The sequence below is a fragment of the Lissotriton helveticus genome, chromosome 12 (assembly GCF_964261635.1).
Source record: "Lissotriton helveticus chromosome 12, aLisHel1.1, whole genome shotgun sequence".
NCBI lineage: Eukaryota > Metazoa > Chordata > Amphibia > Caudata > Salamandridae > Lissotriton > Lissotriton helveticus.
This window is the reverse complement of record NC_136073.1, coordinates 377,555,007-377,579,646: the sequence shown is the minus strand read 5'-3', so window position 1 is coordinate 377,579,646 and position 24,640 is coordinate 377,555,007. Positions and strand designations below refer to the sequence as shown.

At 49.1% G+C, this 24,640-nt stretch overlaps 1 protein-coding gene across 2 annotated transcripts in view; it reads right to left on the bottom strand.

Annotated features, from left to right (window-relative positions):
• GPATCH1 (G-patch domain containing 1) overlaps positions 1-24,640 on the bottom strand; it is a 282,152-nt gene that overhangs the window by 173,954 nt on the left and 83,558 nt on the right. For both annotated transcript variants that reach the window (XM_078668539.1, XM_078668540.1), the window contains exon 8: positions 9,621-9,768. In XM_078668539.1, coding sequence (XP_078524665.1) covers positions 9,621-9,768 — 148 coding nt within the window. The remainder of the gene's footprint in view (positions 1-9,620; positions 9,769-24,640) is intronic.

Genomic DNA, 24,640 nt, shown 5'->3' with positions numbered 1-24,640 from the left:
ACCGCCCTCGACCTTCACTCCCAGAACCCACCAGACACCACACCGGATCCTTGCATATGAGAACATGGTGATGCGAGAAGTGATGGACATTTGCACAACACGTACCTATGTCAAACACAACATCACTCAAGGTGAAAGACAAGCACTGGATAATTTAAGTAACAATAAACTACTGGTAATCAAACCGGCGGACAAAGGAGGGGCGATAGTCCTCCAAGATGTCCAGAATTACAAAGAAGAGATCCATACACAACTCCGGGATGGAGTGAGCTATACTGCAACCAACGCCGACCCTACCAGGGAGATTAGGAGACTGATCCTAGAGATCACAGGTAAAGGCCGTGAAGAGGGATTCCTGAGCCAGAAAGAATACGAGTACCTGAACGTCGCACAACCCAGAACACCGACGATCTACACGCTGCCTAAAATACATAAGGACATGACCAAACCACCGGGACGCCCCATTGTATCGGGCTGCGGTTCCCTTCTGGAACCTCTATGTAAATACATAGATATTTTTTTGAAACCCCTAGCAACTGGGACTGCCACCTATGTCAGAGACACCATGCAGATCATTAACCAAGTGGATGAAATTGCCTTTGATCAAGATAAACAAATAATGGTGACATTAGACATTGTCTCATTATATACGAGCATTCCTCAGGACCCGGCTCTAGAAACCATGAGAAAGGCATTGGACAGGAGAACCCAACCAACCCAGGTACCAACGGATTTCATCATTCAACTCCTGGAAGTGGCGATGAAGAAAAATTTCTTCATCTTTCAGGATGAATTTTTCTTCCAGAGTAAGGGAGTGGCGATGGGGGCGGCATTTGCCCCGGACTTAGCAATACTGTATATGGCGGAATTTGAAGGAGACCATATCCTCACCGGGACTAATCCATTTGAATCCAACATTTGGATGTGGAGGAGGTACATTGATGATGTGCTGATGCTATGGACTGGGAGTATAGATGATCTCAATGGATTCTTCACATGGCTGAATAACCGGTCTAAGGACATTCAGTTCACTATGAACATGAGTAGGACCTCAGTGGATTTCTTAGACATCAGTATCAAGGTCCAGAATGGTCGCCTCCACACAACCCTCTTCCGAAAACCCACTGAACGGAACAGCCTACTACGATACACAAGTCACCATACTAGAAGCCTACGGGATAATCTACCGTTTGGTCAGTTTCTCCGGATAAGGAGGAACTGTTCACTTAAAGAAGACTACTTCCGAGAATCTGACCTTCTGATTAGGAGGCTAATGGAAAGAGGCTACCCAAGACGACTGGTTACAAGAGCAAGAAAGAGAGCCTGGTACAGCCCAAGGGAGGAACTTTTGAAGCCTAGAGAACGTCCCTTGGACTCCGAAAGGATCATCTGCGTTACTACTTTTTGCACGAAGAGTAACCTGATTAAGAAGACGGTTAACAAACACTGGCCTATGGTATCGGATGTGATCGACCATGAACAACTGCCGATGCATGCGTTCAAGAAAGCTAAGAACATCAGGGATAAAGTGGTCTCGTCTTGCCTAGGAACTCCGGCACCTCCCACTCTGCAAAGCATATGGAACCTTCCCCAAGTGGTTGGCCATTTCAAATGCACGAAGTGCAAAGCGTGCCCACAGGCAATGGAAACCAAGGTCTGGAACTATCGTAACAACACAGTTACCTTGAAAACAATGACTAACTGCAACACAAGTGACGTTATCTACGCCATCATATGTCCTTGTGATCTGGTATACATCGGACAAACCAAACAACATGTGAAAAAGCGTATCTTACAACACTGTAGCAGGATTAGGTGTCAGACACCGGGCTCCCCTCTGGTTGAACACTTCACGTCAAAATCACACACCCCAGAATCCTTCAAATGGTTGGTGATTGAGAAAATAACTGTGGGTCCCAGGGGGGGTAATCTGAACTCACTGCTAAATGTGAGGGAGTGTAAATGGATGTACACTCTTGACACTGTTGACAATGGCCTGAATGAACTTGATGCCACTTACTCTCAATTGGCGGGACTGGTACCCGACCAGTAAGATGTCATAACAAAATGGTGGTATATCCAGTACAGGTACACTGGGTTGAATTGTGCAACTGTATCAATATTGTTGACTATAATACAATACGGGGTATGTACATCTACATGTTCAATTTCCAGGGCAGGGGCACTCTGTTGAACTGTATCTCTGCACACAAATGTTGACGATAAAGCGATACGGGATGTGTACATATAAGTGATCTAATTTTAGAGAACAATGTGCATTAGCGTCCAATGATGGAGTATGTAATATCCAGGGCAGGGACCCTTTGTTGAACTGTACATCTGCAAACGTATGGTGACGCTAAAGCTATGTGGGAAGTGTACATATATGAGTGATCCTCACTTAGAGAGCCACGTACCTCATCATCTCCCTTGTAGAGGTTTGCCACAGACATATGCATGAACACGCACACTTATTTTATTGATCCTGCAACACATCTACAGTTGCCTTCGCAGTATCTATGCCCAATGAGCCAGGTGCCACAAGAGGATCCCGATGTATCCTCTTTTTCTGGGTCTGTGATACGTTTTAGGAACTCAGAGAGACCCCTCGAGGGTTTTCAGTGTCTCAAGGTCGGCGCATGCGCCCCACATATTCCACCAGCCGCGCAGCAGCCAGCGGCGGCACCGCGAGGCCCTCTGGCACGCCCCTTGGAGACGCGCCTTAGATACGCCTGTTACATCTACAGGTTGACGGGCGCCTGCGAGCTGTCACTTTGGACGATTCGGCAGCGGCCACGCAGGTATGCTCGCTCCGCGCTGTATTTGCGAATTCACCAGGTCAGAATAACTACACCCCGAGGATAAGCGCTCTCGTCCCAGACTTTCTCAGGCTGCGCGACCCTTATAGTTATGTAGATTTTACCCAAACTTCGAAATCCTTTGAATGCACTTGATTAATTATCGAGGATAAGCGCTCTCGTCCCAGACTTTCTCAGGCTGCGTGACCTTTATAGTTATGTAGGATATTTTACCCAAACTTTGAAATCCTTTGAATGCACTTGATTAAACATCGAGGAGTTACGCTCACAACCCTGGCTTACCCAGACAGCGCGACTTCCTCTGGCAATATACCGCCGCAATCTCTCACAACAACGTGGGCCTTCCCGCACGGGATAGACTAGGGATCTCCTATTTCGGACCGACCATTAATGTATATAAAAAACATGGGAGGGATTCCCCTCTCTTTTTTTCCCCCATGGCCGGTTATTGATACAGGTCTTTGGACAACTTCTCTATGTTTCTCCAGATTGTGTAACTCATCTACACGCTGAACTCGACCGCCCGGTGGATGTAGGACGTTTGCCTCACCCACAGCTTGACCGGTCCCAGTATCGCCAATTCACGTCATTGGTTCTTCAAAGAACGGGCGAACTGAGTAAGTCGTGTTCTATCTGCTTGGTCTAAGTCACCAGGACCTGCCCTTATTATCCTTCCTAACCGAAATCTATTTTCTTCAGAGAACTACGACACAGGCGCGAGCCCCAACTCAGACGGGTTTCCCCTCGTTCGCCTGCACATGTAGGTACATCTTCAATTTTGGCCCAGTTTTTTAGATTTCAATTGATTACATCTAGTGATACACATTTCTGTTTTCCTAGGTGCTCACTGTCACTGTTTTTAACTGTCCTGAGGAAGACCCCAAACTGAGGACTTACCTGCCCTTAACTTGGGGGTCGAAACGTCGACATCATGACCTACACATACACATCCTACCGGAAATCAGCCAAATTCAATTCATGTGTATAGTGTATACCGTGGGAACACACTGAGATCTGTAACATGACTGGAAATGTTTTGCTGAATAAGACTGAATTGTTTATAGGACACAATTCCTTTTCTTTGTCCCTCATTCTTTTCCAAACACACCCTACCCTCCCTTAAATCCCTTTCCCTATCTGACTTGTTACACCCTTAGCAGCACTAGGTCGGCCGGGTGCAGAGTGCTGAGGCCCAACTTTGTCCAATGGGCGATACAGGGCCTCCGGTTGGTGGCTGCTGACTAGCCGGCCACGGGGTTGTGGGAGCAAAGCTCCTGGACCTAAGCTCAAGGCAAATGGGGGTCCAAGCCAGCATAAAAGGTGCACCTTCAGCAGCACTGGGACGGCCGGGTGCAGAGTGCTGTTTTGGTGTCGAGCGCCCGGTAGCTTTCAATGGGGAGTCTCCGGTTTGCAAACACACTGCAGGGGACGAAGGTCTTCGGAGTGTGACTACCACTTGGAGAGGTAAGATGGGATGTTGGGGGTGTGTTAGGTACTGTTAGTTGGGCCCCCCAAGGCCATGGGACGGCGGGTGCAGGGGTACCTTTGAGGGTTGGATTTTCTTACCACCTCCTGGTCGTGGTTGGTGGGACCCTCCGGTTTGAGGCTGCAGGCATCAGCTGGAGACTTGAGGCAGGTAAGGGGTCACCGGATCTCGGGTCAGGATTGCCGGGGAGACCTCCTCTACGTGTTGGGCCACTCTAACTCGGGCCGTGAGCGTCAGGTGCAGAGTGAGGCAGACTCGCAGACTTTGCCGGACCTTGAGTCTGCTGGTGAATAAATCTGATGTTCATGGGAGACAGATTCTTTTCTTTTGAAGCCAGGGCAGGTCCTTGGGCTTTCTGAAGCTGCTGGTTGCAGGACACACTGGAGTTTCACTTCTGCAGGTTCGAGGAGGGGACAGGTCGGTAGGGTTGGGCCAAGTCAGTGGGTGTCCTCCCCTTGTTAGCTTCGGCAAGGCTGTTGGGTCTTTCTTCTTTTTTTCTTCTTCTGGTTTCTTGTCCGAGGAAGAAAGGTTCGGGGTGCCCTCTAAATACTCGATGCAGGGGTGTTACAGGTAAGTAACGGTTGGGACCCATGGGTCCCTTCCTTGGGGTGGTTATACCCCCTATTATGCCACCCTCCAGTGGGAGTGGGGCATTTGCATCACTCTGGTTGGCTGGGTTCCCCCATCTGCAAGATGGCGAGGACTGAGAGTTGTCCTTCACCTCGCCTCCCCACCTGAGGGGTGAAGATGGCAGAGGTGGGCACACCTCTCTTCCTCACTTGTTTTTCCCGCCGGTTCTCCCGCCCAAAGTGGGGGCCAGAACCAGTGGGGACCAGTTGGTGAAAGCAGCAAGTGGCCTGAGGAAGCTAACAAAGGCGGCAGGCCTTTGAAGCTTCCCCTTCGAGGACCCTGCTCATCCTTGGGGATGATGCTTGGCACCTTGTCTCGGGATGTGCATTGTTTCAGGCCCCCGAGAGCAGCAGGTTCTCGACCCAGGGGTCCAGAAACAAGTCTGGTGGTGGCAGCTGAAAGCCACTCAGCCTGGACACTAGCGGTAGGTCATTTCTCAGGGGGCATCTCTAAGATGCCCTCTGTGTGCATTTTTTCATTAAACCCCACACTGGCATCAGTGTGGGTTTAATGTGCTGAGTAGTTTGATACCAAACTTCTCAGTTTTCAGTGTAGCCATTATGGTGCTGTGGAATTCGTAATGACAAACTCCCAGCACCATATACTCTTAATGGCAGCACTGAACTTACAATGTCTAAGAATGGACTTAGACACTGTAGGGGTACAGGGCTCATGCACCTATACCCTCATTACTGGTATAGGGCACCCAGCTAGAGGGTGACTGATCTATGCTAGGGCAGTGGGTTGTAGGCATGGTACACAGGGATGTGTGCCATATAGACTCTTCACTTTGTTTTGCATCAAGGCATGCAGCCTGCAAAGGCAGTGTGTGCGTGTAAAGGTACAGGACCTCTAGGGGAGGCACAATAAGTGCTGCAGATCTTGGAGGCCTTCCCTGGTCACAGTGCATTGGGTACCTGTGGTGCCATTTACCAGGGGCTGACCTGTGGCTAGAGATGCCAATTGGGTTTGGGTTTCAATGCAGTTTAAGGGAAGGAACATAGGCCCTGGGTACCTGATTAGCAGGAGCCCAGGACACACTCAGTCAAAGCACATCAGCAGTTCAGTAAAAAGTGAGGCCAACCATGCAGAAAGAGGGCACTTTCTCACAAGGAAGCAACTAATTATGTTAGCAGCCAACGCCAGCATGGAATAGGGAAATATAATCTCTAGGACTGTAGATGCTGACATTTCAAGCAGAATATTGCAATGCTGATGTTGGTGAAACAATTACTCAGGGTTAACCGCATCGCTGCTAGAGCGATTCCCCTGCTCTGCTGGACAGCAATAAAAACGGGTGTGGTCATGACGAGCTCTGCTCGTCATGAGCACAGGAGCACTGTACTGCATGAGCTGAGCTCGTCATGAGCATGGAAGGGGTTAAATAAACTGCCTTGAAACACGGGATTGTCCAGTGGAGTGGACTTCTTTGACTGGCCCTTTTGTGCCACGCCACCAACATAATTCTGACAGTCTGCAGCAATGGAGAAAGGTTTGCTAGAGACTTTACCAGGAACCCATTGACATTGAGCAGACATGCTTCCACTGTCCAGATCAGGGCCGACCCAAGAAGTGCCACGCTGGAGATGTTCTTCAACTTAACTCTTGCGACCTGATGCATTTGAAATGATGGTTGCTTCTATAATTAACCCATCGAGAATCTTGCTAGCCTAACTCCTAATATTTACGCAGTCATCAGGTGTACGGCTCTCTGCAACCATGTCATGGTGACAAAATAGTTTTAAAAATGCCTGGACTCCTCATTGCAGCATACACCCTGACCAGCGTGGGTCTAGAATGCAATCAATGAACTAGCGCCTTTTTGACAGTAAATAATTAACTTAAGAAGATAACTGAGATCATCAGTAGTATTACAGCCACTAGTAGGTAAGCATGTGGTTCACGTTTGGCTGAAAGATGAAGCCCCGATCCTCCAGGCTGGTGTATATGTCTACCATCTGTTGTAATAGATAAGCTACACTGCCACAAGAACCTGGGCGAAAAACGGGGGTAAGAATTCATTAAGACGGTGAAGCCTGGAAACTGCAGGCAGGTACAACATTCTTCACTATGAGAAATACTGGCGAACAACTGATTGATTTGTTATTAGTACAGCACACTTATACCAGAATGTTTCAGAGTGCTCACAAGATCAAAGCCATGCATGCACACAGGTTAAAAAAAAAAGCAAAAAGAGCACGGTATTAAAAAAATCCATGGGAATTTACGGCGTTTTTAAAATTAAAATGATTTTCAATAGCTGCAGAAACAAACTGAGCTTGTTTCAATTTTCTGGCTTAGAATCCTCGAAGCCCACATTCCCACACCCTGAATATTCAACACATGGTACAGTGAGGAGCAGCTTGTTCTCGGAGCACAAAGATCTCCCAGTGGCTAAAGCACAAAGGGATCACTTGACTTTCTGTGGGGGACGTTTAAAAAAATCCTTGTTAGGTTTCGCCTGCAGATCGCTTGCGCTGTGCTTGAGAATCTGAGGAGCCTCCTCTCTTTCCTGGCTTCTCATTGGCTCTTGAGCGTGCCATTTACCTTTCCTCCATTTCTATTGACTATGGCATATTTTCCTAAATTTAGCAATGCTTGTTCCTCATCTGCCTTTCTTTTGTAACACATTTCTAGCTAAAAGCTCTTCATGCAGGAAATATAGGAAAAAAATTACATTTTGCAGGGTTGGTATAGAAGCAATTAACAGACAAGTAAACGTTGTTGAGGATAATGTGCACGTTTTTAACACAGTAATATTCGGTGACCATGTGGTTCGAGTGCTGGCTGTTTCAGGTTGGTGGTTTATCCTAAATAAAAACAGAGTGTTTGAAAACCTTTGTGGCAAAGATAAAAATGCTCTGGAAAATTCTGGCATTAACCCAGCAGACTATATTGAGAAACCAATACGTTTGGTGCATAAGATAATTGTATACACCTCCTTAAAGGGGTGCTCCACCACTGGCAAAGTGAACATAACCAACCAGGATTCCTACTTATTAGACTAAAGACACCAGAAGTAATTTGGAATAAAATTCAACCCCAATGACACTGATTCAGTCCTGCTGTTGGAAAGATCTCGAGGGGCTGAAGATATATGTCAAGAATTTCCAGAATTAAACAATACAAACAAAATAGAGCACTGCTCTAGCACCGCAGATCGTCATGACACCTTAGAATAAGAAATTCATTGGAGGCTTTGCTTCGTCAGTATAAGCTGACACACTTAAAACTAAATGCCTGCAAATATTTGAAGCATCCAGGACCATTTAAAGTTCAGAAGAGAAGGGAAAGCTTGGCAGTTCCCAAGATGATAATATCAGCCGATGACCCGGAGATAGAACCCAGAATGATGACCCTTTTAACATTAAAAGCATAGCTGAGAGCTAAGGAACAACCCCAACCAGCACATCATGGCAAGACAGACTTGCACAGGCACTTTACCAATCTGGAAGCTTCACCCAACATAACCTAGCTATGACCTTGCTATACGGATTAAATACAATAATTATGCCTCGCCAATCAATACTAGAAGTACCCACTGCCTCTCTACATCTGAAGACCTGCAACTTGCTTGATGATATATGGGACTAGAACCATAGCCTCCTGCACTTAAATGATATAGTAAACAAAGTCTACACTTTCTTCTACAAAGGAGTTACTGTACTCTTTATGACAGACTTCCCAGCATCAATTTGATACATTACCAGTATCAATTTGATGTATTTCAGGTCACCAGATGATACAATATACACCAATTCATTTTCTGAACCCTCATCTGCCACAAATTGCTGGTCACCGGAGAACTCTTAACACAAACCACCCTGCAAGTCACAAATAGTCACATGTTCTGAGCACTGACATCAAATAATGACAAAAGGATAATGATAACGCAGCGATTCCAGGCAAATCTCCCACTGACATCTCATAATGGCAATCATATGAAGGAAAGCAAGATATTGTATCCCAAGATCTGTGATCGCTCTTCATCAACACTTTTTATTTTTTGCAAATCCACACAATGAAGTGGCCGGCAGAACAGAAAGCATAAGACATATTATTTTTTTTAAAGTGCTTCTATCTCTCAGCTAAGTGCTAAGTCCCATAACACAATATCTGCACCTCTGTGGTCATTACGCATGACATGGAAATACTTTCCACATATGCTAAAAGCAAAGACAATGCTCTTCCAACTACACACCAACACGGTGTAACATGCTATCCTCTTGGATAAGCACTGGACTGCCCTTCACTGGGTAGTAAGTGCTATATTTATACCATAATATTATACAATGCAAAGTATGCGGATTTTTTTTAAAAAAACCTATATTTTCTTGTTAACTAAGAAACTTCTTCTCAGCTGTGAACAAAGCCCGTTAATGTGGACAGCAAAGACTATTGATCCTGCTTCAACCAATCACCTAGGACCTAGAAACAAAACACTAATTAATGGCCACACATGCTTTTTATTTTTGTAGCTTTATAGTCAGTTGTAAAATCTCTGCTTTTTCTTTTATATCCAAAAGACCAGTTCTACCCAAAGGACTTGTTCATGGTCACATGTAACAAACACAGTAACTGAAAACTCAAGGAATATAAATGCATGATAGGTTGATGATTAAAGGAAATACTTTTAGGAACATTTAAACACTACAGTCAAGTATAAATGTCCCTTTTCTATTTACCCTTCTGTTTTTTGTATTCCTTCGGTGCTGTCCAGCCAAATAACCCGTCTCCTGGGTCTTCGTCTTTGATAACTGTATCATATTTGGACAAAAAGTCTGTTCCATATATGTCATCATCATCTTCCTCCAAAGCTCCGACACCAAAGGCCTTAGAACCAAAGTAACAAATGATCACTATGCAAGGAAGGGATTCAACAGGTAGCAATTATGCTAAAAGAATGAGTACAATTTCACACTTATAGCTGAATTCCCCAAATAACCACCTCTCCTTAGTACATACATTTGACAAACCTAGGCCTGCAGTAGACACGGGGGGAAAGCTGTACTAGAAACAACCCAAAAAGTAGAAGATTTTGATTCCTGGCCTCTATCCACTACACCAGGTATATTAAAATTGAACAGACAAAAGTTGACATCTCATCTTTATAAAGCCCCCCAAACCACCTATCCATGAACTGAGTTCTCTAGTCAAAGCATTGGTTGTCCGACTGCCAGTCATTTTAATCAGTATAAATACCTTCAATAACGGAAACCTGTTCAAGAGCCTTCACTCAGAGCAGTACAATAGCCTCTGGCTGAATTGTAGATTTATTACCATTTCAGTTGACACAGCACTAGCATAGAGTATATCAATCATAAATTTCTATTGTATTTAATTTGCTAAGATTATTTTCATTATGCATTTCACTAACTCAAAGGATTTGCATCTACCTTATCTAAGGTCATCCTTAACTGCTCTGCTGCCTTGCTTTATTGAATTTGGTTGCTATAGATCTCTATGTAATGAGACAGCTCACTAGCTAGGTTTGTGCCAATTAAAGATCCCACTCTTCACAACTGCTTCTGCTACATAGGTTTGATGTCATTTATCCAAACATTTTTATTAGTGTCTCTTTTTTTCAGTTCGGAGTCTGCCTTCCCTCAACGCCTCGATTTCCTGTGTAGGTTTTAGCTCTGTTATTGCAGCATGACTGCAATTCCCGCTTCTTCTTTTTGGTTCATCCTTCGATACATCTTAAGTCCATCTGGAACCTTTTTTAGTAGACCGCTCCTCACTCACCAATTTCAATGTTTCTCTTTGTTAGTCATGTTCTTTGGTTATCTGCCGATTCACCTATTTCTCTCACTCTTTCAAAGTCATAGGCAATTTTGTTGTAAATGGAGCGTGGTGGGAGGGAAGGGGATGCTATTTGTTTCGTACCTAATTGTGTTGACGTCTTATATATATATATATGTAGATAAAGTGTGCCCTCGGCCTGGTTGCCCCCACGCTCCCCGCCTGCTACCTGCCTCCTACCTGCTGCCTGCCTGCTGCCTGCTGACGCCACTCCAGCCCGGCGCCCCAGCCGCCGCAGGGCCGCCCGCCTCGATCGCCGATCCAGCCCGGCGCCCCAGCCGCCGCCCGACTCGATTTTCGCGCCGGTTTTTGCCGCGACCCCGCCCCCCGCCTGCTGATAGGACAACGCGCTCCCCGCCTCAGAGCTGACCCGCCCTCACGGATCCCTTCTTATGACGCCCCCTCAGCGACCGCGCAGCGGACGCGCGCAGCGGGAGCACCGATTGAGCGCCGAAGGTGCGCCAAAGGTAAGCCCGTCTGCGCCCAGTGCCAGGACCCTTGGCCCCCGCAGCTCCCAGCCCACCCGCCGGACGTACGACGCCGCCACCCTCAACGCACTCAACGCCGGCCGAACCCCTGGATGCTACCGAGCCACCCCGAGACGCACCCACGGACCCTTCTGCTGTACCGCCTGCAAGTTCATCTGCATCCGGACCTGCCTCGCACCAGCACCCGCCAAGACGAACATCAGCAGCAACCACCTCAAGTGCATCCTGCTCAACACCCGCTCAGTCCACAGACACGCCATCGAACTCTGGAACCTCCTCGACACCACTGCTCCTGACGTTGCCTTCCTCACGGAGACCTGGATGAACGCCTCCTCAGCGCCCGACATCGCCATCGCCATCCCAGAGGGCTACAAGATCACCCGGAGGGACCGCACCGCCAACCAGACAGGAGGAGGCATCGCCATCATCCACAGGGACACCATCCGCATCACGACCCACACAGACGACATCCTGACTACCGCCGAACACCTACACTTCCAGATCCACACCGACCCGAAGACCACCCTCAGGGGCACCCTGATCTACCGACCCCCGGGACCACGCACCCAATTCAGCGAGGACATTGCCGACTTCGTCAGCCCGCATGCCCTCCCCTCCACTGACTACATCCTCCTGGGGGACCTCAACTTCCACCTGGAGAACAACAACGACCGCAACACCACCACCCTGCTCGACAACCTCGCCAACCTCGGACTCAAGCAGCTGGTGACCACCCCCACCCACCTCGCCGGACACACACTCGACGCCGTCTTCTCATCCAGCAAAGACATCGCCTTCAGCCACGCCACAGGACTCCACTGGACGGACCACAGCTGCGTCCACTTCCCCTTCAGAAGAACGACGACCCACCACCACCAGCAACAGGTCGCCCGCAGAAGCTGGAGCAAGATCACAGCCGACCAGCTCGCCGCTTCCCTGAGCCAGCACCCTCCTGCCAGCTCAGCGAACCCCAGCCAGGCCGCCAACAACCTCACGAAGTGGATCAGCAACTGCGCGGACGAACTCGCCCCACTGAGGACCCCGCCCAGCAGACCCGGCAGCAAGAAGGCCCCGTGGTTCACCGACGAACTCAAGAGCTCCAAGAAGAACTGCCGAGCCCTCGAGAAAGCCTGGAGAAGTGAGCCAACACCGGACAACATGACCACCCTCAAGCTTGCCACCCGGAAGCATCACCAACTGATCCGCGACACCAAGAAAACCGCATTCATGGACCGGCTGGATAACAACGCACACAACAGCAAGGAACTCTTCAACATCGTGAAAGAGCTCTCCAACCCCAACGCCGGAAACAACGACATCACCCCATCGCAAGAACTCTGCAACTCCCTCGCCTCCTACTTTCACAACAAGATCGCGGACATACACAACAGCTTCAACACCCAACCGACGAACGCCACGTCCAACTCAACCGAACCACCGCCCCCCACCACCACCCTCCGCGCCTGGACTCCGATCTGCACCGAAGAAACCGTCCGCATGATGAACTCCATCCACTCCGGATCTCCGACCGACCCATGCCCTCACCACGTCTTCAACAAGGCCAACGCTGTCATCGCACCCCACCTGCGGGACATCATCAACACCTCCTTCACCACCGCCACCTTCCCTGAGAGCTGGAAGCATGCCGAACTCAGCGCTCTACTCAAGAAACCAACAGCGGACCCCACCGAACTCAAGAATTACCGCCCCATCTCGCTGCTCCCGTTCCCAGCCAAAGTCATCGAGAAGACCGTCAACAAGCAGCTGGCCGCCTTCCTCGAGACGAACGGATCCCTCGACCCCTCACAGTCTGGCTTCCGAGCCAACCACAGCACCGAGACCGCCCTCATCGCGGCCACCGATGACATCCGAACCCTGATGGACAACAGAGAAACAGCGGCCCTCATCCTACTAGACCTCTCCGCGGCCTTCGACACCGTCTGCCACCGCACCCTAGTGCATCGCCGGAATCCAGGAGAAGGCGCTGGAATGGATCATCTCCTTCCTCGACGGAAGAACACAGAGAGTCCGTCTACCACCGTACAAGTCAGAGGCCACCGAAGTCATCTGCGGCGTCCCTTTAAGGATCCTCGCTGAGCCCAACCCTCTTCAACGTCTACATGAGCCCCCTCGCGGCCATCGCACGCCAGCACAACCTCAACATCATCTCCTACGCCGACGATACCCAGCTGACCCTCTCCCTGACCAACAACCCCGCCGCCGCCAGAGCCAACCTTCACGAAGGAATGAAAGAGGTAGCCGAGTGGATGTCGACCAGCCGCCTGAAGCTGAACTCGGACAAGACGGAAGTCCTCATCCTGGGATCCTCGCCCTCCGCCTGGGACGACTCCTGGTGGCCCCCCGCCCTGGGCACCGCACCCAAACCGACAGACCACGCACGCAACCTGGGCTTCATCCTGGACTCCTCCCTCTCCATGACCAAGCAAGTCAACGCCGTCTCCTCGTCATGCTTCAACACCCTGCGCATGCTACGGAAGATCTTCCGGTGGATCCCCACCGAGACCAGGAAGACTGTCACCCAGGCACTCGTCACTAGCCGACTGGACTACGGCAACGCCCTCTACGCCGGAACCACCGCCAAGCTCCAGAAGAGACTCCAACGGATCCAGAACGCCTCAGCCAGACTCATCCTCGACATCCCACGACACAGCCACATCTCCGGACACCTAAGAGACCTGCACTGGCTCCCGGTCAACAAGAGAATCACCTTCCGTCTCCTTACCCACGCACACAAAGCTCTTCACGATCAAGGCCCGAGCTACCTCAACAACCGCATCAACTTCTACGCTCCCAAACGACACCTCCGATCAGCCAGTCACGCCCTCGCCGCCGTCCCCCGCATCCGAAGAACGACAACAGGAGGAAGGTCCTTCTCCTACCTGGCCGCCAAGACCTGGAACTCCCTCCCGACCGACCTGCGCCTGACCCAAGACCACCTCGCCTTCAGGAAGAAGCTCAAGACCTGGCTGTTCGGGCAGTAGCAGCACCCCCCCACTAGTGCCTTGAGACCCTCCGGGTAAGTAGAGCGCTCTATAAATGCCTATGATTGATTGATTGATTAAAGTCACTGCATTTAAAATCATGGCAGGTAAATGTCCCATATTCATTTCGTCTGAATACTACATTGTTATTTAGTTGTTGTTTGCTTATAATACTTGTGTGTTAATATTGATTGAATAGTTGGTTTATGTTTAATTAATCGGTGAGCCTTTTTTAGCTTGTCAGCTCAGCGAGTGGACCTGCGGACTGCCACATCACCTTCACCTTCACCTTCACCTTCACGCCTCGCGGTACCCGCTGCGCGGGTCCCGCTTCGACGAGGGATAATTGCTGTCTCCAGAAGCTACTTTACTGTTGGGTGTGAACGGGGCTGAGGGCTGCGAGCAGGAGTGCTGGACTCAGTCTCCCAAGAGTCGTAGCACATCTCGCGCCCGCACCACCTGGGCCGCTCTCCCTCATCGCCCCGCCCCCAACTGACCTCAGAAATACCAGGACTGCCCCTAAGAACCTGGGAGCCTTTTTTAGCTTGTCAGCTCAGCGAGTGGACCTGCGGACTGCCACATCACCTTCACGCCTCGCGGTACCCGCTGCGCGGGTCCCGCTTCGACGAGGGATAATTGCCGTCTCCAGAAGCTACTTTACTGTTGGGTGTGAACGGGGCTGAGGGCTGCGAGCAGGAGTGCTGGACTCAGTCTCCCAAGAGTCGTAGCACATCTCGCGCCCGCACCACCTGGGCCGCTCTCCCTCATCGCCCCGCCCCCAACTGACCTCAGAAATACCGGGACTGCCCCTAAGAACCTGGGAGCCTTTTTTAGCTTGTCAGCTCAGCGAGTGGACCTGCGGACTGCCACATCACCTTCACGCCTCGCGGTACCCGCTGCGCGGGTCCCGCTTCGACGAGGGATAATTGCCGTCTCCAGAAGCTACTTTACTGTTGGGTGTGAACGGGGCTGAGGGCTGCGAGCAGGAGTGCTGGACTCAGTCTCCCAAGAGTCGTAGCACATCTCGCGCCCGCACCACCTGGGCCGCTCTCCCTCATCGCCCCGCCCCCAACTGACCTCAGAAATACCGGGACTGCCCCTAAGAACCTGGGAGCCTTTTTTAGCTTGTCAGCTCAGCGAGTGGACCTGCGGACTGCCACATCACCTTCATGCCTCGCGGTACCCGCTGCGCGGGTCCTGCTTCGACGAGGGATAATTGCCGTCTCCAGAAGCTACTTTACTGTTGGGTGTGAACGGGGCTGAGGGCTGCGAGCAGGAGTGCTGGACTCAGTCTCCCAAGAGTCGTAGCACATCTCGCGCCCGCACCACCTGGGCCGCTCTCCCTCATCGCCCCGCCCCCAACTGACCTCAGAAATACCGGGACTGCCCCTAAGAACCTGGGAGCCTTTTTTAGCTTGTCAGCTCAGCGAGTGGACCTGCGGACTGCCACATCACCTTCACGCCTCGCGGTACCCGCTGCGCGGGTCCCGCTTCGACGAGGGATAATTGCCGTCTCCAGAAGCTACTTTACTGTTGGGTGTGAACGGGGCTGAGGGCTGCGAGCAGGAGTGCTGGACTCAGTCTCCCAAGAGTCGTAGCACATCTCGCGCCCGCACCACCTGGGCCGCTCTCCCTCATCGCCCCGCCCCCATCAATTTTCCACCAATCACAAGGACATAAGTAAGTGCACGAACCCCGCTGCGCGGGAGCTCGCCGGGAGAAGCCCGGGACAAGGGCGGGACCGTCTGTGGCCGTCCGGGGCCGAAGGGGGCCGGGCTGGGCCTACCCCCTTTTGTTTGTTCATTCGATTCCTGCTACAATCCCCGGCTGTATATAACTTTGTACTATCATAATGCCGTCCCCGGCAAAGGAGAGCACCCCATTGAAGCCGGGAGGTGTCAAAAGCAGGACGCTAGAGAATTATTTCTCGCGGGTGGGGGGTGAGGGGGACAAAGAGTGTAATCTGTCTCGGTTAAGGGCAGAAAGGAGACGCTCAATAGATAATTTGAAAAATACCCCCCTTGGAGAGCAATCCACCACGCCTAGGGAGGAGTTGTCCCTAATAGACGATGTCCCACTCCTGCTGAGGGATTGTATGAACACCTCACCAATCGAAACCATGAGTATAGCTCCAGTTCCCAGTCCAAGTCTCACTAGGGTGACCATTGATTTAGTCTCCCAACCCTCCCTAGCCCCTAAGGCTAGGAAAGCTCAACCCATACCAGCCATCGCGCAAGGAGTACTTGGGCCTCCTCCCAACAAACGTAGGAGGAAATTGAAGGGAGCCCAGGGAAGGTGTAAATCAAAAATCTCTTATTTGGATTTTGGGAAGTCTTCTACTAAACCCCCCGTATTAGCGGCGAAATTACCGGCTGATTTACACCCTAAACCGATTGCCCAGGAGGATCTAGCTCCCGACTCGACAAAAAATATGGGTACTAATATCGCTAATGTCCCCCTTTCTGTTGTCCCGCTTGGGAACTTGGAATTCTTGCTAAGGTCTCTATTATTACCAATTAGCGAGAGTATAAAAAAGATCGAGATCAGACTAACCATTCTGGAGACCACACTAGGTAGTCTGAAAATCCCGGCTGATCATCAGGGAAGGCATCCAGAACCCGCCCCCATTACTTTAGCCCTCCAACAGCCTATAAAGAGTGCTGCAAATATAGTCCCTCCACAAGCCGCAAATGCGGCGGTCTCGCAACATCCCTTAAGGAACAAGCCTGCACCAACTAAGCCCCTTAATTTTAACATTCCCATTCCCCCTTCAGGCCCGGCTTATCCGGCACAGCCGGTAGACAGTACCACACTGATCCCCCTAATGAAGCTTCCCTCGAGACCACGTAGGCCCAACCTACCCCCTGAGACTAATGATTTTACTGTAGTCATGGCAGGTGTTCCCCCACTCGAAGTAGGTGAAACCGAGGATTTTTGTGCCCTGAAAAGTAGGGTCATTAAGTGGCTAAACATAAATAGACCCCTCCCGATACACCTTAATAATGAAATCATAATGGTAAGAAGGGTGCCATGGGTGGGGAGAACACATAAATCCATCATAGGGGACTGTATATTGGTGAGTTTTAGGGACAAAGAAACAGTGACCTATATATGCCATGGGAAAAACAGATCTAGGGAATCCACCATTCAAACCCTTCGGGTGTCTTTCTTCTTCCCCATCACTCCAGTCCCACTGCAGCCGCCACAAATGCAAAACAACTGGGAAAGGGTTGGCAGGAGGGGGAGACACCAGGACTTTATCCCTAGACCTTTATTTGGCCGACCAGAACCACCCTTTCACACCTATAATCGGTTTAATTGCCTGAACGATCTAGAGGGGGTAGATTGACAAATGGATAATGCCCCCCAGGGTCATAGGGAAAAGGGCGTCCTGGCAGAGGTGTTGGTAGAGCGAAGCTCTCATGATCAGCAAACTCTAATGTCTGGTGTTGGGAAACCCGGATGTGCTGATCTTAAGGCTATAGCCATAGAATGTATAGGAGGGGGTCATGGGCTGGCCATGCAAGGGTCAACACAGGAGATACCATCAATCCCACAGGAGGGTTTAGAAGGGAAGGGGGAAGGAGTGAGACTGATTTCCTGGAATGTAGCGGGGATAGCGGGTAAATTTAATAACAAGGAATGGGTCGATTTCATTAGGAAATTTCATGTTATATGTGTTCAGGAGACATGGGCTTTGGTGAACAATTACCATCTACAGGGGTACAAGTGTTTTTTTGTTCCCGCCCGAAAATCTAGATCAGGGAGAGCAATGGGCGGGTTGTCCATTTACGTAGACTTAGATCTCCCAGGCACCTGGTCTTCCCCGGATTGGAATTCACATGGGATCCAGGCAGTTCGGTTCCTTGGAAAGGGGCTAAGATTTTCTGTTTTTAACATTTATAACACTGAGACAGCAAACAACCACATCCCGCTACTAGCTGAATTAGATCAGAGGCTGGGACAAGAAACAACATCCCAAAATAAGGGGCAGTCTTATGGGCTGCTTTTAATGGGAGACTTTAACTGCCATCTTTGTCCGGCATTGGTAAAGGCAAATTCAGATTGGTCACAATGCCCAATGGAGAAGGGGCCGCATTTCTCTCATACACCCACGGGGTCGGCTCTTGGTCTACTTCAGCTCAAGTATGACTTAGAACACACCATTAATATGATAGACCCACAATCGGATGGCACACTTCCACCAACTTTTAAGGGTAGGGGTTGCTCATCTATTATAGATTACATTTTGGCTTCGAGATCCCTGTTAAATAAAATAATCAGTGCAGGGATAGAATGGAGCAGCTTCAGCGACCACAACCCTCTCGTTTTGGTGCTCTCGTATAGGGTGGGTGCTGGAACCAGAGCCCATTGCACAATTGAGGAGAGGGCCACAGACCAAGGCAGGAGACTGAAATGGTCTAAAATAGACGGGGTAAAGTTTTTTAAAACCTTGGGTGACAAGGGCCTATTGGCCATTAACGATTGCCTAGACTTAGAAGTCCAGGGATCAAGGTTACTGGAAGCATTTGACCAGATCGCTAACCTGATCGATGGCCTACTTAAGTCCAGTGCGCCTACACGCAACCTGGCTAATCCCCGGTGGTTTGACAAAGACTGCTCTAAGGCACTAAGGGAGTTGAAATGCTGCCTTAAGCTAAAACCAAGGGACCCTCAAAAAATTAGGTTGTGCAGAGAAAAATATAAAAAAGAGACCAAAAGGAGGAAACTTGCCCTGCAAGCAGAAGCATGGGCAGACTTAAGAGAGGCAGGGGAAAAAAAGGATTTTGCGGGCTTTTGGAGAATCATTAATAGACCGACTTTTCAAGAAAATGATTCTCCGGATTTAGGGGCTAACATCCTTCCGGAGCAGTGGGTCACACACTTTAGGGGTTTATATAACCATGAGCCCGGTACCCCTGTAGAGCCACCGGTAACCCTAAGTCAGGTTTCCCCGGTAGTATTCACCCTTAAGGAGATTACTGCAGAGATGGAGGGTCTGACCAAAAATAAAGCTCCGGGTCCGGACGGGATTCCCCCTGACCTGTTTCTTAGCAATATAGATTTATGGGCCCCTCTGATGACCAGGGTCATAAATACCGCTATCTCTTGTGACCTGCCGCCATCTTGGTCAACAGCGATTATTGTGCCAATTTTTAAAAAGGGCAACAGGGACGACCCCAAGTGTTATCGGCCGATTTCCCTGATTGACGTATCGGCCAAACTTTTGGGTAGGGCAATCCTTAACAGACTGTCCGAGTGGACCGATGAGAATAACATCTTCTCGGACACTCAATACGGGTTTAGGACAGGGAGGTCCACTAGTGACCAATGCCTGAACCTTTATATGCTGACTGCCAAATATACCCAGGCCAGTGATGAACCCATTTATATGGGATTCATGGATTTGGCAGCAGCATTTGACCACGTCAATAGGGGAAAGCTGTGGGACTTGATGTCAAGCATGGGGTTTGAGAGTGGTTTAATCACCATATTAAGGGACTTGCACAGCGATACCACGGCCAAGGTTCGATTTAACAGGGAGGGAGGATTGTCTGACTCTTTTGCATGTAAGAGCGGAGTCAGACAAGGTTGCATCCTTGCCCCTTTTTTGTTTTCCCTTTACATTAACAACTTGGAGCAGTTTCTTTTGGGTTTAAAGGCAGATTCCCCTAGGGTCGGGCCGAGGCATATCCCCGTCCTGCTTTACGCGGACGACGCGGTTTTGCTCGCGCGCACACCGCGAAGCCTACAAATCCTGATAGATGGGTTCGTTAAGTTCATGAGCACCCTGGACCTATCTGTTAACCTGGGCAAATCTTATGTGCTCCTGGCCGGCAAAAAACCTTCCTCTAAATTTACATATACAATAGGCACCCATATTTTAGAGGAGGTCAAAACGTTCACCTATCTCGGAGTAACCTTCGATGGCGCTTTGCAGTTTAACTTCTTGGTGGCGGAACGTTGTAGCAAAATGATTGCCTCTAATGGGGCAATAGCAGGATACGGCAGGAGGTTAGGTAGATGGAGCCTGGAACAGGTGGTGAACTTCTATTGCTCCGTATCATGCTCCAAAGTAATCTATGGGGCAGAAGTATGGGGTTTTGTGAACACCACTAGAATCCAACAGGAAGAAAACAAATATCTGAAATCTATCCTGAGGGTGCCACCCAGCACCGCTGGAATCATAGCCCATAGGGAGCTAGGGAGGCCATACTTGGATGACCTGTTAAAATTTAGGCCAATTGTGGCCTGGCTAAAAATATGGGTTAACCCAGATGCGCATCTAAGCAGAGAAATTTTATTGGACTGCTTAGATAGGACTAACTGTATGCGCATCCCTTGGCTCAAATATGTGAAAAATACCCTTGAGGATTTAGGTTTTGGAAACCTCTTCACGAACCCTACAACAATTTCAGCCCAGCATAAGAAACAAGTAGGGGAAATTTTCCTTGAGCGGAAAATCCAATGCAGAGCGGAGGCTGAAAGGGTTAAAAAGTCTGTGAGGGCTCATAATCTGGTGAAGAGTGTGGAGGGTATGGAGCCTTATCTGTACCTCATGCATAATGCACAGGATAGATTTCTTATGTGCCGTTTTAGATTGAATTTACTTCCTTTTATGTTGGCTTCACCAGCAGGTTTCTCCACGTCAATTGAGCAGAAGGGACTCTGCGGCTGCGACAACAGGTCTCCGCAGGACTCCCTCCATTTTGTTTTGCTATGTCCCTATTTTTCTATGCCCAGGCGCAGTTTTCTTGTAAATATTTTAAAAAATGCCCAACAGGAACATGCTAGGGATGCATTAGTCTCCTTGCAAAAAGCCTCCGACCCCCTAACCTTGTGTTGTATCATGAATTTTATCAAGGTTGCGGTCCGATTAAGGATGACTAGGGGTCAGGAATGAAAGATTTTGGATGTTTTATTCTAAGTTTATGGATCTGTACACCGGTATTTTTACTTGTAATAACTCTGCATAAGGATCTTGATTAATGTTTAATAATTTTTTATCAATGTATATATATATGTGCTTTTATGGTGTTTTTTAATCACCGAATAAAGATTCTAATGAATGAATGAATTAATCGGTAATAGGATCCTTGCTATTAATCAAACTCCAAATTAGTAAAAACATAAACAAATCTAATAGTTTGCTTTGCTAGCACTGATTTTCATTAGCTGGCGGAAAACATCATACGTCCAAGTTTATTTATTTCAGAGCATTATTAGAAAGCACTGTAAAATGAAAAAATGTTTTACCACAATATCAACAAACCAAGTAAAACTTATAGCTCAATATCACCTGACTACCTACTCCTTGTTTTTCGTACTGCCCGATGTACCCAATAAAACTGTGTCGACGTGCCCCTCCATCCTGCAGTGGTGACTGAATACAAGAAAGTTCTTGGCATGTCCATTGCTGATTGTTGAAGAGGCCGTGCACAGCTCTGTACCCCAAACAGTCAATTTTGACGCATTATATGTCGTGAACACGGGTTAAGAACCTTCCTGATCATGTCCTAAGTGATCCCTAGCATACAGGGTTTGCAGAGAATTTGCCTGCTCCTGCTGAGACAGTTGGGCTAAGGGAGCAGCTGGGAATGAATGAGTTTGCAAGTGTAGGTGCTGTACTGGCTCTTGCCTGCAAAAAGGATGACTGCAGCTTCAGTTGTTACATATCAACCTCAGGCTTGAATAAGTTTGGGCTGTCCAACAGTAATGGAGCATTAAATGGCACCTATATCCAAGTGTAAAATAAACAGTAACTAGAGCGCTTCGTGGCACCTGTAGGAAGCTGGCTCTTTATGCGATTTATCAAAAATATACCGTGTTGGGGGGGCATGGCTTAGCCACCAAACGTGATGGCCGCCGTATAGAACAGCCCCGGCATACCCCGGTGGACAAACCCATCGTCCGACACACTGATCCGGTTTCTGAGCAACAACGGGACTACCTAGGACGGCGATGGTGCTGCTGGTGAAAAAACAGAGCCGCAGGGCCCAGCGGCTGGAAAGATACAGTGTTGTGACTTGCGGCCTCTTGCAGTCCGGGAGCTTGGGCAAGCCGTGATTGCACCTATGTGCGTGGGGACACCAATGGGTGGCCCCCTTGACAACGTGGGCAGAGGTCCTGCGGCCTACTTCACGCACGAAATCTAGGAAACTCGGATTGAGGAGGCCGCATCACAGGTCTTCCGGAGTGACGATACGACCCAGTAGAGAGGCTGGTGGAGGAGTGGGGCGGTAAGGCCCTAACACTGACAACTGCAGGGAGGTCGCTGAAGCACATTGGAGAGGTGCGCAGCGGCTCGCGGCCCTTCCGTGCATCGTAGCGTTCTCGGGGGAACAATCGTCTAATATTGTTGCTTGGACTGCCGCAACAGTGGATGTGGATGAGAATTGGGCCTTGTAGCAGGTGAAGGCCAGGTAGAAGAAGTTTCCAAGGGGAAAAAAACCCCGATTGCAATAATTGCCACAGGACCCACTAGCTTGGCTGAATGCAACCTCCAAATAAGGCGAGTACATATTTAAAGCCACACCTGGTTCCTGCAATTTTGCCTGTGGTGCCCAGGGGATCCTTTTGGCATCAGTAACCTGAACTACCACACCTAGTGCTATACTGCATAGCCGATCCTGACACATGGAACATTAAAGTGGGGACATAAATGACTAATGGCCCGGGGCCCGCGCATTAGTTAATGAAGAGAAGTGGAGGAGGACACAGCAAGCCCTAAAACAGGCTCCTACAAACGTAGTGGCAGATGCACTGAGCCGGCACTATATTGGGCGAGAAAGGAAGAAGCAAGCGACGCTATATCACATCTAGGCAGACGAGAAAAGGGAAGCGAGAGGCGATCACTGGATCTGTGATTGGAAAGAACTGAAATGTTGGGTGCCAAGGGACTCAAAGGGTCGCAGCAGACGAAACTGGACAAATATACGTTTCTGAAATCAATTGAATCCGATCATAATGTCAAAACCTAAATGGCGATCGGACCAGAGAGTGAGGAACAAGACCCAACATTAAAGGACATTATGGATGCTATCTCTGGGGTGTGTACCTCCTTGGAAAACAGAATGGACACTATCACAACGGAAGTTGTGCTAATAAGGGCAGACCTGCAAAAAAATGGGGGAAAAGGTCAAACACGTGGAAATGATCACCCCAAATCTTGTAGGTAATGCAAACCAAATGCAAAAAGACATCAGGGACTTGCAAGCGTTTCGTAAGCTGGCAGAAGAAAAGCTGGATGACTACGAAGGCTGAACCCGAAGAAATAACATAAGATTAATTGGGCTTCCGGAACGAGTGGAAGGCCCGGCGGCTGACCGTTTTGTGGAAGAACTGATACTCAAGCATCTCCAGCCCAAGGGACTATCAAAGTTCTTTGCTGTCGAACAGCACACAGAATTCTCAGAGGAAGACCAAAGCCTGGAGCACCTCCTCATCCAATGCTGGAAAAACTTTAGAATTTTAGGGATAGAGACAGCATACTGCGTACGGCCCGATTGCCCCCCCCCCTCCCTTCCCCCCTAAAATATGAAAACTGCGAGATCTCCTTTCCTGATTTCACGTTAAATATTCAACGACAACTAAGGTCCTTTCTCGATGTCAAGAAACGGCTCAGGGAAAGAGAATTAAGTATGCAATGCAGTTCCCCGCGAGGCTTTGAGTCGCAGCGGAAGGCAAAGCCTGTTTTATTGACAACCCGGATGCAGCTACTGACTCGTTGGAGAGTTGGAGACCTGCAGAAACACACAATGCTGGCAAAGGCTTAAATCGATCCCGACGAGATGAGTGCTGCAGCTGTAGGGGCCTTTCCACTGGCGGAGAACAAAACAAGTTACTTACCTGTAACTACAGTTATCCAGTACTGATGTCCTGCTGGACTCATTGCTTCCTATTGGAATTGCAACCCTGATTGTTTTATCGCTTTCGCCTGCCCTGGCGAGAGAAACCACTTGAGGAAGATTGTCTGTAAGATGCTTGGCCGTATGGCTGCCTATATTGCGTTTGATATTGTCTGTTTTGTTGCTGGTATCCACCTGTTGAAGAAAAGCTACGACCTCTAGCCCCTCCGAACGATCCACGTTTGTATTGGAGAGCAGCCAAAGACTTTGCTGTATCAGTATCTGTCTTTATGGCTAAAATGGCTTCATCTATATGCTTTACAAATAAGTAATCACCATCATAGGCCATGTCCAATATTTTTGTTTGCACCTCTGGCCTAAAAGATGTAGCTTTAAGCCATCCTTGGCATCTGAGTACTGCAGCTCCAGCAAGTTGTCTAAAGTTGGTATTGGCAATATCTAGAGCACAGTCTATAATCTCGGATGCGGCTCGCTCTCCTTCCAAGAGAATTTTTCACGCTTCTTGTTTACGGTCTTCCGGGATAAGTTCCAAAAACTCTGTCAG